Genomic DNA, 14982 nt, shown 5'->3' with positions numbered 1-14982 from the left:
TTATATTCATAACTACATAGTTTCAAAGTAAACAATTCTTCAAAGGAACTAAAAATGGGATTGAGTTAACACCTGTAGAATGCAATGGGAGTTGTGAGTCTAATTCCCTTCACCACCACCTAAAATCCCAGCACAAATTCTAATGGTGGAAATTCCAGTCAGGAAAGTGTTCAGAAAAAAATCCATTCCAGACAACAGATTATCAGGATCAGTTGTCTCTTCCCATTCCTCTAACTAAGGTTATCATCCTCAATATGGAAGTTCAACTTCCTTTGTTTCTATCTCACTCTTCCATGAAATAAGTAATACGTAAAAGTATATAAAAAGCTGTCTTCATCTTTTAAAAAGACATAAAAACCATCTTCGCAGGAGCTGGAATCTGTCAGCATCTGGAATTTTGACGAATGGTTTACCAAAACTTGCTACCCCTGGAAGGACCAAAATACAAATTGTCTCTGGTAGCACAGAAGGTGGAGTTTAGGATTTGTTTAGATTTGATCTTGGGTTTTGACAATTGCTGCTGAAGTAAAACAATAGTCTTGAATTGATTTTACATTTATTTGATAATAATCTAACCTCAAATCATCTTTTAAACTTGATTTCAATTTATAAAAAACTTAACACCCAAACCACAACCAAACAGAAAAAACCAACACAAAACAAAACCAACAAAAAACCACAGGAAAACCTCACAATGTCACTTTTTGTTTGTGACAAAAAAATACCACACCAAAGGCAGGCAGCCCAGTACTGCCTTGGGCACTCTGACAGGCCTCTTTTTGAATTCCAGTTTACATTCTCTTCTTGCAAGGAACTCCCCACAACAAAAAGAGCCAGCAATAAAAATAGATCTAGTTTATCTTTTACTTCCCCAAACTTGCTTTGCCAAGTGCTGCTCTTGAAGCAGTGCTCTGCTGAGTGCTCTAAAGTACTTTGTAGGGCTCGGCTACAACTACCAACCTACATGACAACAGACTAAAGACAGAGACAAATTCTGAATTCCAGTGCTTCTATTGAAAACATTCATAAGAAGCATCATCCAACTGTGGATGGACCAGTCAGCCACTTAGAGGTCCGCGCTAACTTCAGGGAAAGGAACAACCCAAAGTCGCTGTTCTTAAATCTACAGGGAGTCTCCTTTAAAGTCATTACTACTTTGTTCCTTTTTCACCTGAATGACACTCGCGTTGAGAGTTCTTTACAGCAATGTCTGTATCTAGGTTAACTGCTGATTGCAGATGCACTGAGCTTTGAGCAGAAGTTAACACTCATTAACGAGATTACCTGTTGTGATTGAGAACAACCAAAAAACAAACCACCTCGCAAATGGTTATGACTGAGAATGAACTAAAGCTAAAACTACTCCCTTAAATAAAGTCACACACACACACCCCTCTTTAACATCAACGTTTGGACTCTGTTCAAAGTACAATCTCTTTGTAGTTACTGACATAGCAGCCTCTACTCTTAAAGCAGCACAGTAAGAGAGAGTTAATTGCAACAACTGCTTCACCAAATTCTAAAATGCTTCTAATGCTGAAATCTTAAATGTTTCAGTAGTATTGGGTATCTAAATCGAGCCTTTCAAGAACTCTTTACAAGGAACAACCACTCAAATTCATCTATAAGTTCACGAAAAACTCTTAAGTATAGCTAGTGAATGAAAATAATTTGTTCAAATCACTAGAAAAACCTTCCCTAAGAAAGTTTCAGTTTAGCAGTTAATTCCAACCTGCAGTTAAAAAGGCACTAGCTGTCAGTCAGTTTTCTCACCCAACTCTATCATGAAAAGAAAAACTGACAGATCACAGGAGCTTGCCTTTGTAAACCAATTCGGGAACTTTCATGCTTCTTATTTGTTAGGTTAAAGGTTAAATTGCTGACCTCTGCCCTCCTGCTTAGCAGCCTTTCCCTTTTTCTGTAAAGCTTTATTTTGGGGCTGTATTTACATGGATTAGTCTCTTTTCACGCTAAGAAGGAATCTGTTCACAGCCAAAGCCTTAGTTCTGGTTGTACAAAAAGCAGTCACAATTATTCAGCAGCAGACAATGACCATATTGTGGATTTACAAAAAAACCACCTCAGCCATGGCAAGTTCTGTCCTTGCTGCACAAAACAATAGAAGAAAAATCTTATCAAGCATTCAAGAGAAAGCAAACAAAGCAAGCCCACTGTGAACTTGATGAAGATGTCAAGCTCCTTTAAAAAAAATATAAATCAACAAAAGAGTTTAAAGTCTTGTGAGTGAGACTTTCTGTGCTGAATTTTTCTGTCTAGTTAAACAGTGCCAGCATAGCAATATACTGCAGATTAGTAAATACTTGTGAAATAGGAAAGACTGTAGACAGAAGTAGTTAAAGCATGAAGCAAAAAGGCCAAAGAACTCTCTTCCCACAAAATAGCCCACAGCAACACAGAAACACTCAGGTTTGAAATTGAAATCATTCGGTTTGATATTACTGGTTTGGGGGTTTAATAAATCTAGTACTATCAGATAAGAACATGCCTAAAACTGTGTTAGATAAAATGTGTGATGACTTGCAAAATGACAGATTCTAGTATTTTTTTCGTGAGTGTCTCTTCAAATTGAGTTCTGCATTCCATTTATGCTGTAAAAACCAAACTGTGAACTGTCTTCACAGAAAACAGCTCAAACAGTGCTATTGACTTACCCGGACACTGCAGTCCCAGCAAGCTCTTTGTTAAAATCTTCCACCTTGTTTGTACTTAGAAGGAAAGCAATCAAATGGAAACAGAAAAACAAAGCAGCAGCTTAGGAGAATTAGAATTCCCAAATACCACCTACCTACTTAGGTTTGGTTACTTTTCCAATCCTGCTTTAGGAAGTTTGGGGTAGCAACACAACACTGTAAAGATGGGATAGGAAAACTCCTGGTACGGGAATTCCAGGCCCTTTAACAGAAAGCCCTTATTTAATGGAAAGAAACCTGAATTCTGCACTTCCTTTGGTATTTCTAAACCTTCACCATTTTACCTATTTCTCAATACAGAATGGGCAGATTGGAACCAATAAAATGCTTTCATCTTAAAAAAAAAAAAAAAAAAAAAAAAAAAAAAAAAAAAAAAAAAAAAAAAAAAAAAGGCTGCTCTGAGAGGTGTATAGGTAAGATTTACAAACCTTCGAATGACCAACTCTTAAATTAACTTAATCCTTAACTTAACTTAATCTTTATCCAGTAACTTTGCTTATATGCAAGAAAATCCTTCATCAGGATAGGAGGCACTGGTCTGCTATGTAACATAATCTATGACAAAAGATAATGGTAAGGAGCAGCAGTGTGTCTGACAGAGTCAGAAAGCTGCTAGTTCTCTCTACCTGTGATAGCCCCACCACAGAAACCACAGTGACAACTGTAGAATAATTTTAAGGCCCAAGTACATTGTGACTTCTCCCAGTAGAGTTAAGGACTTGTATTAGTTTAAGTTATACATTTGTGATCTACTGGGAAGGGGGGCAGGGAGGGAAAGAGCTATTACAACCCAAGGCTAGAACATGAAAAGTAAAGAAGGAAGTACTTAAACTACTCACAAGCTTCTAGTAGGAACAAGATTAGTAGTACATGCTACTCTAGGAGCCAATTCAAATGCAAATTTCATCCTTTCACTCAAACAATGATAAACTACCTCGGAGTTAATAGTTTCCTTCTAAGATTCATCTCCCTTTTCAACTTAGCGGTATGTTTTGGAGAAAAGAAAGAAGCACATGGAGAGTCTTACAGCAAGACCTTTTAAATTCTGTCATAAAAGAAGTAGCATAAACTACATTTCCTTTCCTAATCCAGTGAACATTTGTTAAACTCTAACGTACTTACACTTTGTCCATGCGGTCACGTTTAGGCTTCTAACTTATCATGGTTTTTTAAAAAACACTCAGAAAGAAATCCTTTAGCTATACTAAACCATTTCAGCTTTTTCCTTGAACACACAGCAAGAATTTATGCTACACTCACAAAAAGATGAAAGATGAGGTCCTTGGAGAGAAAGGCCTTTTGGCACACTACATGGTAAAGCTACAGATTTGACATACTTTTATAATGTCTGCTTTGGCAAGAACACAAAAACCCCACACAAAAGCATGGTACGTCCTCCCAGACAGGGGTGTAGGGGGTGTTTTACTCTTGTGAGCATTTACTTTCAAATGCTCTTACTTCAGAGACTATTTTGATCGGTTACTTTAGACTAACAAATTCTCTTTTGCTATATGAACAGTGTGACAGTCAGACTACAATTCTCCTCACAGCCCTTTCTAACAAGAGAGAATCTTTGGCTGAGGTCCAGCAACAGCCTTAAATTTGTCACATCCTATTTTTGATGAACGATCTGCAGCAGTTTTAAGATCATAAAGTGCTTTGAAAGTTAAAAGAAAAATTTCACAAATAGTAAGCTTTCACTTTCTTTATAAAGGTATTTAAACTAAATTTGCTAGGAGATCCTTTCTACTTCTGCATCTCAAAAAACCCTCACAAAACAATCTTCCGGCTGAGAGTAAAAACATAGGAAATAGTTGCAATGCACTTTTCTACAATGTGTCAATAGCATAGAACTGGATATACGGGAGTACTTAAGTGAGCTTAAGCAGTTATCTTCTGTAAAAAAATAACAATACAAATTCTTTGTCATTTATTACTTCAACTTCTGTGAAGTTTCAGTATTATGGAGTGCCATGACAAATACAAAACTCACAGCCTTATAAAATGCTTTTTCCTTCCTCTAGACAAAGATTAAAAATAGGAAAAGAAATACAGTAAAATAGCAGTATTTCATAAAAAGCTTTTAACTATCCACATCATGTAACAATTCCAATGCATGAGAGAAGGCCATGCACCAGAGACACAAAACTTATTAGTTTTAATCTGAGCCAATATTTCCCTAAAATATTTCATTTTTACAATAAAACCATGGTTATTTTCCCCTCTTTCTCTGAAAGTAAATGTGTGGGAGCTGGTGAGAAGCATTAGACTTGCAAAGTTCCTATGCTTGACATACTTATACCTGACACACACAACACAGATTTCTCACTAGATAAATTCCATGTACCGTCACTGTAAAAACACAGACTCTGTTCTTTCTATTCTAGTTTGCAGCTTCTCACTTTTGGTGAGAAGGCTCCAGGCTCTGGAGCAATGTATCCCTACAAAGAGGAAATCAGGGGAGAGGAGGCCTCAAAGGACGAACAGGGAGCTCCTGGACAAACTCAATACAAACAGGCAGCTTCCAGAGGGTGGAAGTAGGGAAACATGGCCTGGAAGGAATGCAGAGGAACCGCTCGAACAGTCAGGCATCATGTTAGGAAAGCTAAAGCCCTGCCAGAAATAAATCTGGCCAAAGACACTAAGGACAACACGAAAAGCTTTTATAGGTATGTTGGCAATAAAAGAAAGAACAAGAAAAATATGTCCCCTCTCAGAAAGGGGAATTTCCAGTTTCCATTGAAACACCAATCATTAGGCAAAAAAATGGTATGGTGTTGTCTACTCCTAAGGAAATATATTTTTAGTAAGAAATATTCATCTTCATGTTGCCAGTCAGAGTTGCAGCTATCCTGCTTCACAGTTCTCAAAAAAAACCCGACATCACATTTACTTAATTAAGAAAAACCCATAAGTTTCTGAGTAAGACCTATGAATTCAACAAAGAAAAGCACAAAAACGACCTTTAAATACAACTGAATGCTGGAATTATATAATGTACCAAAGACTTCATGTGCCAAAAATATACAGACAATCATTCTTTCTAAACAATCCTGAGGGGAAAGGACAGTGAGAGCACAGCAAGCTGATCCAGCGATCATTTTCACTCTCAGTTCACAAATTTCACTGTGGTTTGGCAAAGTTCTGCCTGGACTGGAATAAAACAATGTTTGCTTTTTCAACTTCTTCGGTTTCAATGAATTTTTTCTCTTTGTACCTTATTAAGTGTACAAAATATTCCCCAGATGATCCTGAAACTTACACTTCCATGAATCAAATCTTGGGATTATGGGATAATTGAGGCAGCAAGGGACCTCAGGAGGTCTCTAGTCCAACCTCCTGCTCAAAGAGAGGCCAGGTGGGAAGTCAGACCAGGTTCTTCATGGCTTTGAAGCAGTTCAGTATTGAAAACTTCCAAGGATGGAGATGCACAACATCTCTTGTGACCTTGTCTAATACTTGACTCCTCATGGTGAACAGGTTCCCCATATTCCCTTAGAATGCCTCTTGATTCAGCCTGAAACTTGTCCTCCTCCTTCATCACTTGGCAAGCCTGGATACCTCCTCCCGATGAACTCCCGGGGTATGGAAAGCTGCTGCTCAGGTTCCCTGGAGCCTCCTCCAGAACTCTTGTCTCTTCACACTGAAGTGCTTCAGCTTGCTCACCATCTTTGCCATCCTCCATTGAGCTTGGTCCAGTTTATTGGTGTCTTTCGTGGAATCCAGAAGAGATTTTTCCCTTCTGCAGTTGACTGTGAACTTTGAAATATATTGAAGCTTAAAATTCCAGTTGATATTTCACAGTCACATGGCAAACATCCTTTGCTGCTTTCTCACTTTTCCTCTTCCAATTTGCTCCCCCATCCCACCAGGGCTGGGGGAGCAGGCGGCTGCACGGGGCTGAGCTGCCAGCTGGGGTGAATCCATGACAGCTACACAAATTTTTTAATAACAAAATAGAGGCAAGTTTTACCACCTCACAAGACAGACAATCCCCCACACTAGGACAGTGACAGCTTTGCAACAATTCTTGCTCCTCAAGACCAAGAAGATTGATATCAGAATTAAGAGCTTTTTAAGTATCAAGAGCACTGTTATAGTAGACAGAAACTTCAAAAACAGCTGCCTTAGTTAATTCTGGGGTCAATTAAATGGGGAGAAATAGCTTAAACCTGTCTGATAATTTGCTTCTTATACAACTTTCATGCATTTTACTTTTCTCAACAGTAGCTGCTCCTTTCCATGTAACATACATTCTCTGACTGCAAAAAAAAAGGAAAAGTTAATCTGTATTCTTAGGGGGTTGACATGGAATAGACAGCCAAAAAGTGGATGCGGACCATGTGGAGGTTTCTAGGTGTGTATTTCTGGAATGGTGATTTGCCTGGGATAGAGTACAACTGTTAAATACAGCTGACACTGCAGAGAACCAGACAACATTCAGAACAGAAGGACAAAATATTTGGGTATGCACAAATCTAAGGTGTCTGAGAATAAAGTATGCCTCAAGTATAAAAAAAATTGGTTGGCAAAAGTCTCTTAAAAGATTCTTCAGAGACAGTAACTTCAAAACATATGACTAGTTAAAAACAATTTTTAAAACTTTTTTTACTCCCTAAAAAGAATTTCTGAAGATTTTGCACCTACAAGTGCATACAACAAACCTAAAAACACAACTAAGTGAAACTCCCATAGAATCAGTTGGTTTATAGAACAAAATGTATACTAAATTCTCCAATTAAAAACCTGTAAAGTAGTTTCCGTGCTTTTTAACCCACCTTCCCACAGCAGGGAATTAATCCCTCCAGGGGGATGCAAACAAACTTCAAAGAGAAGATTATACCCAGACACTAGTACTGTACAATGTAATGTTTATGGTCAAATTTGTTCAGATTTTCTGGCACTAGAATCCAGGTCAGATGTGCCGAAACAAAGACCAGTTATTAAAAGGGCTCCTGCAGTTACATCAAATAGTTGTGATGGCACAGAGCAGTAGGACAAGCCAAAACTGTATTCCAGTTACAACTCCTATGGAGGCTTTGGCAGAGAAGGAAGGAGTTGCAGCTATTTGACTTTCACAGACTGTAACAAATCAGATATAAAAGGAGGAAAGTGGCTTTCCAGTCTATAAAATATAAAAATCTTTTCTATTGGTTCATTACACCGTATCTACAACACACGTGGTTGTTTAATGAAAGACAAAAGAAATACTACTTAAGTATATGCTGATTAATCATCATTATTTCATTTTGACAAAGTTCCTTTTTGTACCATTCTAGAGATTGAACTCTCATAAGAGTATCTTGAATTAAATTTTGGCATTATGCATTGCAACCTTTGCTTCTCCTGCTTATTTGATCAACTTCCTTGGGTGAGACAGAAGTGCAATCCAGAATTCCCAAATGTACTTGCATGTTGGTTTCAGCAGTTATGGGACTTCTCTACCATAAACATAGGAATAGTTATCAAAAATAATATTATAGAAAAATATTTGTGTAATTATGACTTTATAACAACAGTAAAAACAGTAAACCAAATCATAAGCTGTATCCACGCCTACTTTCCAGATAAAGTCATACAACCAAAGCAAGAATTCTGGGAGCAGATAAAAACACTTCTGTAGACAAATAAGAAAGAGGAAGTAAAATTCCAAACAAGATTTTTTAAGAGTATTTTTTTGGTTTAAAACTACCCTTTTTTTACATAAGCAGCAAATACCAATCTGAAAAAAGCACTTAGTTTTTCAACCTAATCAAGAAAAGAGTTATTTCTGTTTTAAAAGACAGAAAGATAAAACAGTCAAAGAAACCTGAAAATTGTCCATAACCAGGTACAGAAACATAAATTTCTCATTGTTAGTCCTAACTGTAAAAGATTCACAGAACCAGTAATTAAGGTATTTTTTCAAGCTAGAACAGCATAATGTTAAATACACTTCATTATCTCACAATATATAATTTAAAGAATAATTTTGGCCAATAAATAGGTAGAACTACAGTGCAAAACAGTACCTTTCCCAATGCAGCTGATTCCTGAGTGGGTCACTTCTGCATACACCTCAAAGGTAGTTTCTGGATTTTGTCTGAAACAAAAGGAAGGTATTTAACACACTGAGAATTTGGTATTAGTGCACCTGCAATGAGGCAGTCAGAAAGGGTTCTCAGCATGAACACAGTACAATGACAACTAGAGAATCTCCATTTCCTGGTTTACAGCCCTGGCTGATTTCTCATCAGACCTTTGTAAGGTGCTAAATACAGGGATTTTTCTCAGGAAAAAAAAAAAAAAAAGTCTTGGAAACTTCACCAAACTGAAAAGTCACATTGTCCAACACTGAACAAACAGCACCCAGACTCACATTTTCATTACTGTGACCCTTGAGTTCAACTTCATGACATCTATTTGCCCAGGAAAAGGGGAAAAAAAGTAGTTGCAGTCAAGAAGGGGCAAAATCACTTTCTGCACACACTACTGAAAAACTTAAGAGGCTGTATTTAGGTGAAGACAGTGCCCCTTTTTAATACCTGTCAAAATATTTCTACCTCTTTGTCAAAAAAAAAAGGCCATGCTGGAGAATATTACAAATGCACAAGGTTTGGTCTCATGAGACTCCAGAGCCTTGAATCCAGAAATTTGCCAGATGCGTGGAAATAAGTGTGACAGTCAAAAACCGTATCAGTTTGAGCTACAAGATGTAAATGATGCTTGAGAAAAGAGATTTACTTTGCTCAAGAGTTATAAATATACCAGTAGTAACAGTAAAAAGTTAATGATATTACTTCAAAACATACAAGCATTTAGAGTATACCATACCATACAAACCATTTAGAGTATATTTTCAGTTCTTATTAACTTAACTCTCTAAGTGATGCTCTGGAATTACATCTTGTAATGATCATGTAAAGGCAGCAAGTGATTATAAAAGAAAGAACATTTTGAGTTAATTCCTGACTAACAATTTTAGCTACTCCATATATATATATATATATATATATATATATATATATTTGAGATTAAAGAGACTGTAATCCTGAAATAAGGATTTTGCAGGTCTAAACATGTGACACTTTATTCTTAGACTTTCTGGTTAAATCAAGAATCAAAACTGCATAATTACTCTTCCAAATTTATGACTGCTTGTATAGTGATAATATTGTCTCCTATTTGTTAATGCAAACTAACATTAGAAAATTCCAGTGGTGTAATTTACCTGTGAATTTTGTAAATGCCTTACATCTAAGGACAAAAATAATGACAAACCCCATAAATATATGTGCTAGAATTCCTAACTGAATGATGATTAAAAAAATTAAAACTCATCTTACCCAACATTTCAAACCAAACATATAAGTATGTCAAGGAGTTCAGCTTAACTCTTCAGAGAATTTCTATTATTTTTAATCCTACTTTAACACCAAAAGGATTAAGGAAAACATTTCTAACCATGCCACAGGCCCACTTGGCCTAACTTGAGTGGCTCTAAGCCAAACCCCACACCTATTTAAACTGATAGAAAAGGCACCATTGCTTTCAGTAGCACAGGATCACACTCCTCAGTTTTACAGAGCACCTCTCAGGAGCAACAATGGTTCACAACTCAGTTAATGGTAATTTAATTTGCCACCAGTTCCCAACTGATTTGTCTTAAGTAGCTGTTTTTTTCAGAAAACTACACTCATAAGTTATGAGAAATCCAAAGTCAGCTATTATTGTGCAATATAAACCAAAGTTGCATAATTCTCACTGTGCTAATCAAGTTGCAGCACAAAACCTGCAAGTACTGGGGTTTAGCTCCATTCCAACAGTCCCAGACTGGGGGAGAAGGGAATGATACCCACAGAGCTCCAGAAATGTATTTCTCCTTTCATACACATTGCAGGGCAGCCTTATCATACCCTCCTTGTTTGTGTCTTTATTTTTAGCACCCTGTTGCCTTAATTAAAAGTTTATAAACTTTTTATTTTTACAGCTAATGGTTAAAACAACAAACACCTTTTTAGTATTATGTTAGAACCCGTGTTCAAATTCTTAAGTGAAAGCACCATGAAACACAGCTGGCAAGAGCACAGACTATATGCCAAAACTCTCAGACAAAAAGACATCACATTTTGTATTTTAATTTTCCATGACAAACGTCCATTTATTTCTATGAACACTGAAATTAAAGTAGCCTTCCCAAGTGAGAAACTCAGTATTAAAGGCTGTATTCAACAACCAACACCTCAGTATGAGAATGAGGTCATTGTTGGATTGTGGATATTTTACAACTTTTCAGAGGCATTACAGAAACGAGTCATTATGAGACTTCATACAGTTTGCAAATACAGCATAAACATGATCAGAAATGTGTATTCTGTACTCCAATGTCACCTGTGCATCACACAGAAACTCCAGCCCCTGCAATCCTCCACAGCACAAGAGCCTTGAACACACAGAGCAAGATTTCCCTCCTCCCAAAAATCACTGACAGATCCATGGTCACTTAGCAAGTGAACAATAAGATGTAGTTAAAAAAAATACATAGGACACAAAGGCAAAACAAAATACAAAAATACACAGTACCTCATTTATTTTAGAATTAGGTAATTTCAGAAGGAAATGCAATACTTCTTTGTAAACATAAACTTAGGAAGAAGCTGTATGAGAAAATAATACTTCTGTGATAAATGCTAGTTGTCTGAATTACTTCAAATCTCTGATGTAGAAATAGCTTCTGTTTCAAAGCAATCAATACGAAATTCAATTTTACACTGAAATAAGATATTTCAAATAAGGTATTTATGTACCATTTATGATCAAAAATTGTAGTTTTTACCAAACTGTAAGAGATTTATTCAGAATAAAATTAAATCAAGCCCTTCCCCAAAGCTGGATGGCTGGAAATACATACTTTACATATCTACAGCCTATTTCAATTCTGTCAGGAGCATTTTTTTGTACACATAGGAAAATGCAATAGCACTTACGACAGAAAGTATCATTCTGCTTAAGAATTGAGGAATAAGAGAGGAGTCTGACGCTGCCTGATAATTAATTGTCTTGTAACGAGGCTTAGTTGCTCAACTCTTGCAGAAAATAAATTATTGGCAGAAACCTGTAATCACTAATTCAATTCAGAAACTACAACTGAAGCCTTGATTAATTTCCATATATTTAACTTTTTTTGCCTTGTATTCCCTAGGCAGATAATATTTCATCTTAGTATATAACAAATGTTCTGTTAAATCTCTGAAAGCTTTCCCAGATGTACACTTGGCATCTATTGTGTCACCAGTGAAACACAAACACCTCTGGAAAGGGATATGCTAACTGTTTTTACAGTGCAATGCCATTCTGCTGAACACATAGATATTGACACATTATTTAAGATAAATAAATAAGAAATCCTTTCTGTCTTGTACCATGGAGTACAAAGGTTCCTGAGCAGTGACAGCAGCAGGTTAACAAGGCTCCTGTCCTACCTCACCTGGCTGGCACAGAGTGCCTGGCACGTTCCCTGAGACGTGCCCCGACAGAAGATTAACCCAGCACTGTAACCCAACACCCAATTTAGCTTTTTTTTGCCTGCAGCTATACAGAAGCCAAAAGCTTACAGGACTGCCGGCAATTCCTTGATTTCTTTCACTTCAGTCTGATGCAGCTACTGATACTTTGCTCTAAGCAACCTTTCACTCAAATGACTCATTATTATACACCCATCAGAAATGTAACTGACAGATATGCCCAGGTTTCATGCAGAGTCTATCACAGTGTGTGCTGGGGATCCTGTGCCAAGCAGTTTAATATCCCTCACAGTTATCAATCTCCTGCAAGAAGCAAGGGATCTGACTGCCGGATGTTTACTGGGGGCAAAGGGATCTGACTGCCGGATGTTTACTGGGGCTCCAGCACATACTAAAGCCCTAAAGGAGATGTGCCTCACCCTACCCAGTAACCAAACAGTTCTCTCACTCACACTTCCAACCTGTCCCAATAAGGAAGTTACTTACCAACATAAAAGTCTTTGCTGGATTAAACATCCAGCTCAGAAAGGCAGACCAGAAAAGCCTCTTACTCAGATAGGCTCTCTCACTCTATATATTTTAAGACTGTTTTGAAATTTTATCCTTACGCTACTCTGAGCACTGTGTTCTGTCCAAAGTGGAAAAAAGCAGTTTATTAAGTGTTGCTCAAGGCAAAGTTGCTTAATCACTCAGTGGACAAAATGCTTTCTCACAAAGTCCAAGAAGAATGAAAAGCAATGTTTACCTGGGTTTATCACCTCTGCTACTCTGGCGATTGGGAAAGACATGGGTTTTATCTGCAGTCTCCAAAGACAAGTTCACACTGAAAGACTTAACCCCAGTGGCTGCACTAAGTATTTCTAACAGCTACATCTCCCTGACACCAGTTTCTAGTTGGAGCATCTCACCTGTCTGATGACATTCTCATTTAGCAAAGTCTACTCAAAGACACTGAAGTCCAATCAGCAAACACAAGCCCAAAGATGGCAAGCAGCTTGTGGATTCAGTGTGCACACAAAAGAAACTGCATTTAAAGTAAGCATCAACCTTTTAACAGATTTAAGGTAAGGTCATCATAAGAAGTCACTTTGGATCATAATCTTGAAGTGATTCAAGCAAGGGTGACTGCTGCAGGGTCTGAAGGTGCAAAAGAGAGATTACAGCCTACTCTGCTACCAAAATACCTACAAGCTTTCAATTCTACCTGTATTTGACTGTAAGAATTTAACCAATTTCTCAAGCAACAGTTGAGAACACATACTCCAAAAAGGTGCAAAACTCATGCCCACAGTATGCTTAAGGAAGGATGGAAGGTTCATTCCTTATCAGAACCAACCAATTGCCACAGTGCTATTATTACAAACACTCATTATCTGCTTACATTTTCCTAAAACATCTGGCTGAAAAGACACATATTCATATATCCAGCCTATGGGCTTGGGAACATGAAGATATGTCATCACACAAATTATGTCCCCTCCAGTCTTGTATTCAAGTTAAACAAAAGAAGTGAAAAGTTAAAGGCCAATTTAATCCTGAACAACACTGTGTTCAAGAAGGAAAAACAATTGCCCAACAGCACCAGCTGAAACTGCTGAATAAAACAGGATCTACCTGGGTCTCTCCACTCTATAATCGTTTCACACATAAGAGATGTCAGCACTCCCTGCTTGGCAATAGCTTTATAACACCTCTACCTGTATCTGAGAAACTGAATTTTCCTGGAATGGCATACAAATGAACTGAGATTTTAATGTGACTATAACAAACATACCAACAAGGCTTACCAATAAATCAACCACCAACTTTATGAGAATTTAAAAAAAACCACCAAAACATTGAGGGCATGGATCTGCAGGCCCAGTACATCAATCACTTGCATCACTCTCCTTCCCCCAAACCCCTTCGCTGATGCACTTTGGCTATCTCCTATCCAGACCGTAGTCCTTCTGTCAGCACACTCTAACCTGGGCTAAGAAATTTGCACTCCTTCGACCCCTCCACAGCCCCGAAGAGGCGTCGCCTGTGCTGGCAATGAAGATGTTCCCAACACAGCACCCCCGCCCTCCCTCAGGCCTGCGGCGATAACATTGCACTGCCCTCCCCGCCCGGCGCTGAGATCGGGAGGGGCGGCAGGCTGGTGTGGGGCAGGGTCGGCTCTCGCCCCTCTACCGGGGCAGGGCCACAGGGTCCCGCCGGGATCTCGGCCGGAGCTGGAGTCGGACGGCCCGTCCTGCCCGTCCCTCCGGCCCGCGGGGCAGGGAGCGCTCTCTCCCCTTCCTTCTCCCTCTCCTTATCGCCCAAGCCGAGGCCCGCGGGGTCCCGCCCGCGCGGCCTCACACGGAGCGCAGGGAGGGCAGGGAAGTCAATCCCCGTCTCTCTCCCGAGGGCCTGAAGCGGAGCTGGAGAGCTGCGGAGGGCACTCACTTGATCCTGGATCCCATGGTCTCCGGGGGGCCGCATAGACCCGGGGCGGAGCGAGACACGGGCGGGGGCCGCAGGGCCGCGCTCTGTCCGCCGCTCGCCCCTCACTCCATCCCGGCCCGCGCCGCGGCGCCCCGGCCGAGTCACGGCGCGGGGAATGCCGGGAGCTGTAGTGCGGCGGGGCCCGGCCGCCTGTGCGCGGCTGAGGGAGCCGGCGGGGAAAGGACAGGGCTCTGCTCGTGGTGCCGAGCCGCAGGGCAGAAACTGATGCACAGCAAGTTCCACCCGAACGCGAGGGGGAATTTCTTCACTCACTATGCGAGTGACCGAGCACTGGAACAGAT

At 39.2% G+C, this 14982-nt stretch overlaps 1 protein-coding gene across 3 annotated transcripts in view; it reads right to left on the bottom strand.

The window, feature by feature from the left end:
- Positions 1 to 14756, bottom strand: part of DENND1A (DENN domain containing 1A) — a 150091-nt gene extending 135335 nt beyond the window's left edge. For all 3 annotated transcript variants that reach the window (XM_083875634.1, XM_083875632.1, XM_083875633.1), the window contains exons 1-2: positions 14642 to 14756; positions 8723 to 8793 (exon numbers count right to left, since the gene is read on the bottom strand). In XM_083875634.1, coding sequence (XP_083731760.1) covers positions 8723 to 8793; positions 14642 to 14658 — 88 coding nt within the window. In that variant the 5' untranslated portion in view covers positions 14659 to 14756. The remainder of the gene's footprint in view (positions 1 to 8722; positions 8794 to 14641) is intronic.
- Between the last annotated feature and the right edge of the window lie 226 nt (positions 14757 to 14982).

This window comes from Zosterops lateralis (genome assembly GCF_965231275.1).
Source record: "Zosterops lateralis genome assembly, chromosome: 20".
NCBI classification, from domain to species: Eukaryota; Metazoa; Chordata; class Aves; order Passeriformes; family Zosteropidae; genus Zosterops; species Zosterops lateralis.
The sequence above is the reverse complement of the archived record's forward strand: the minus strand, read 5'-3'. Positions and strand labels throughout refer to the sequence as shown.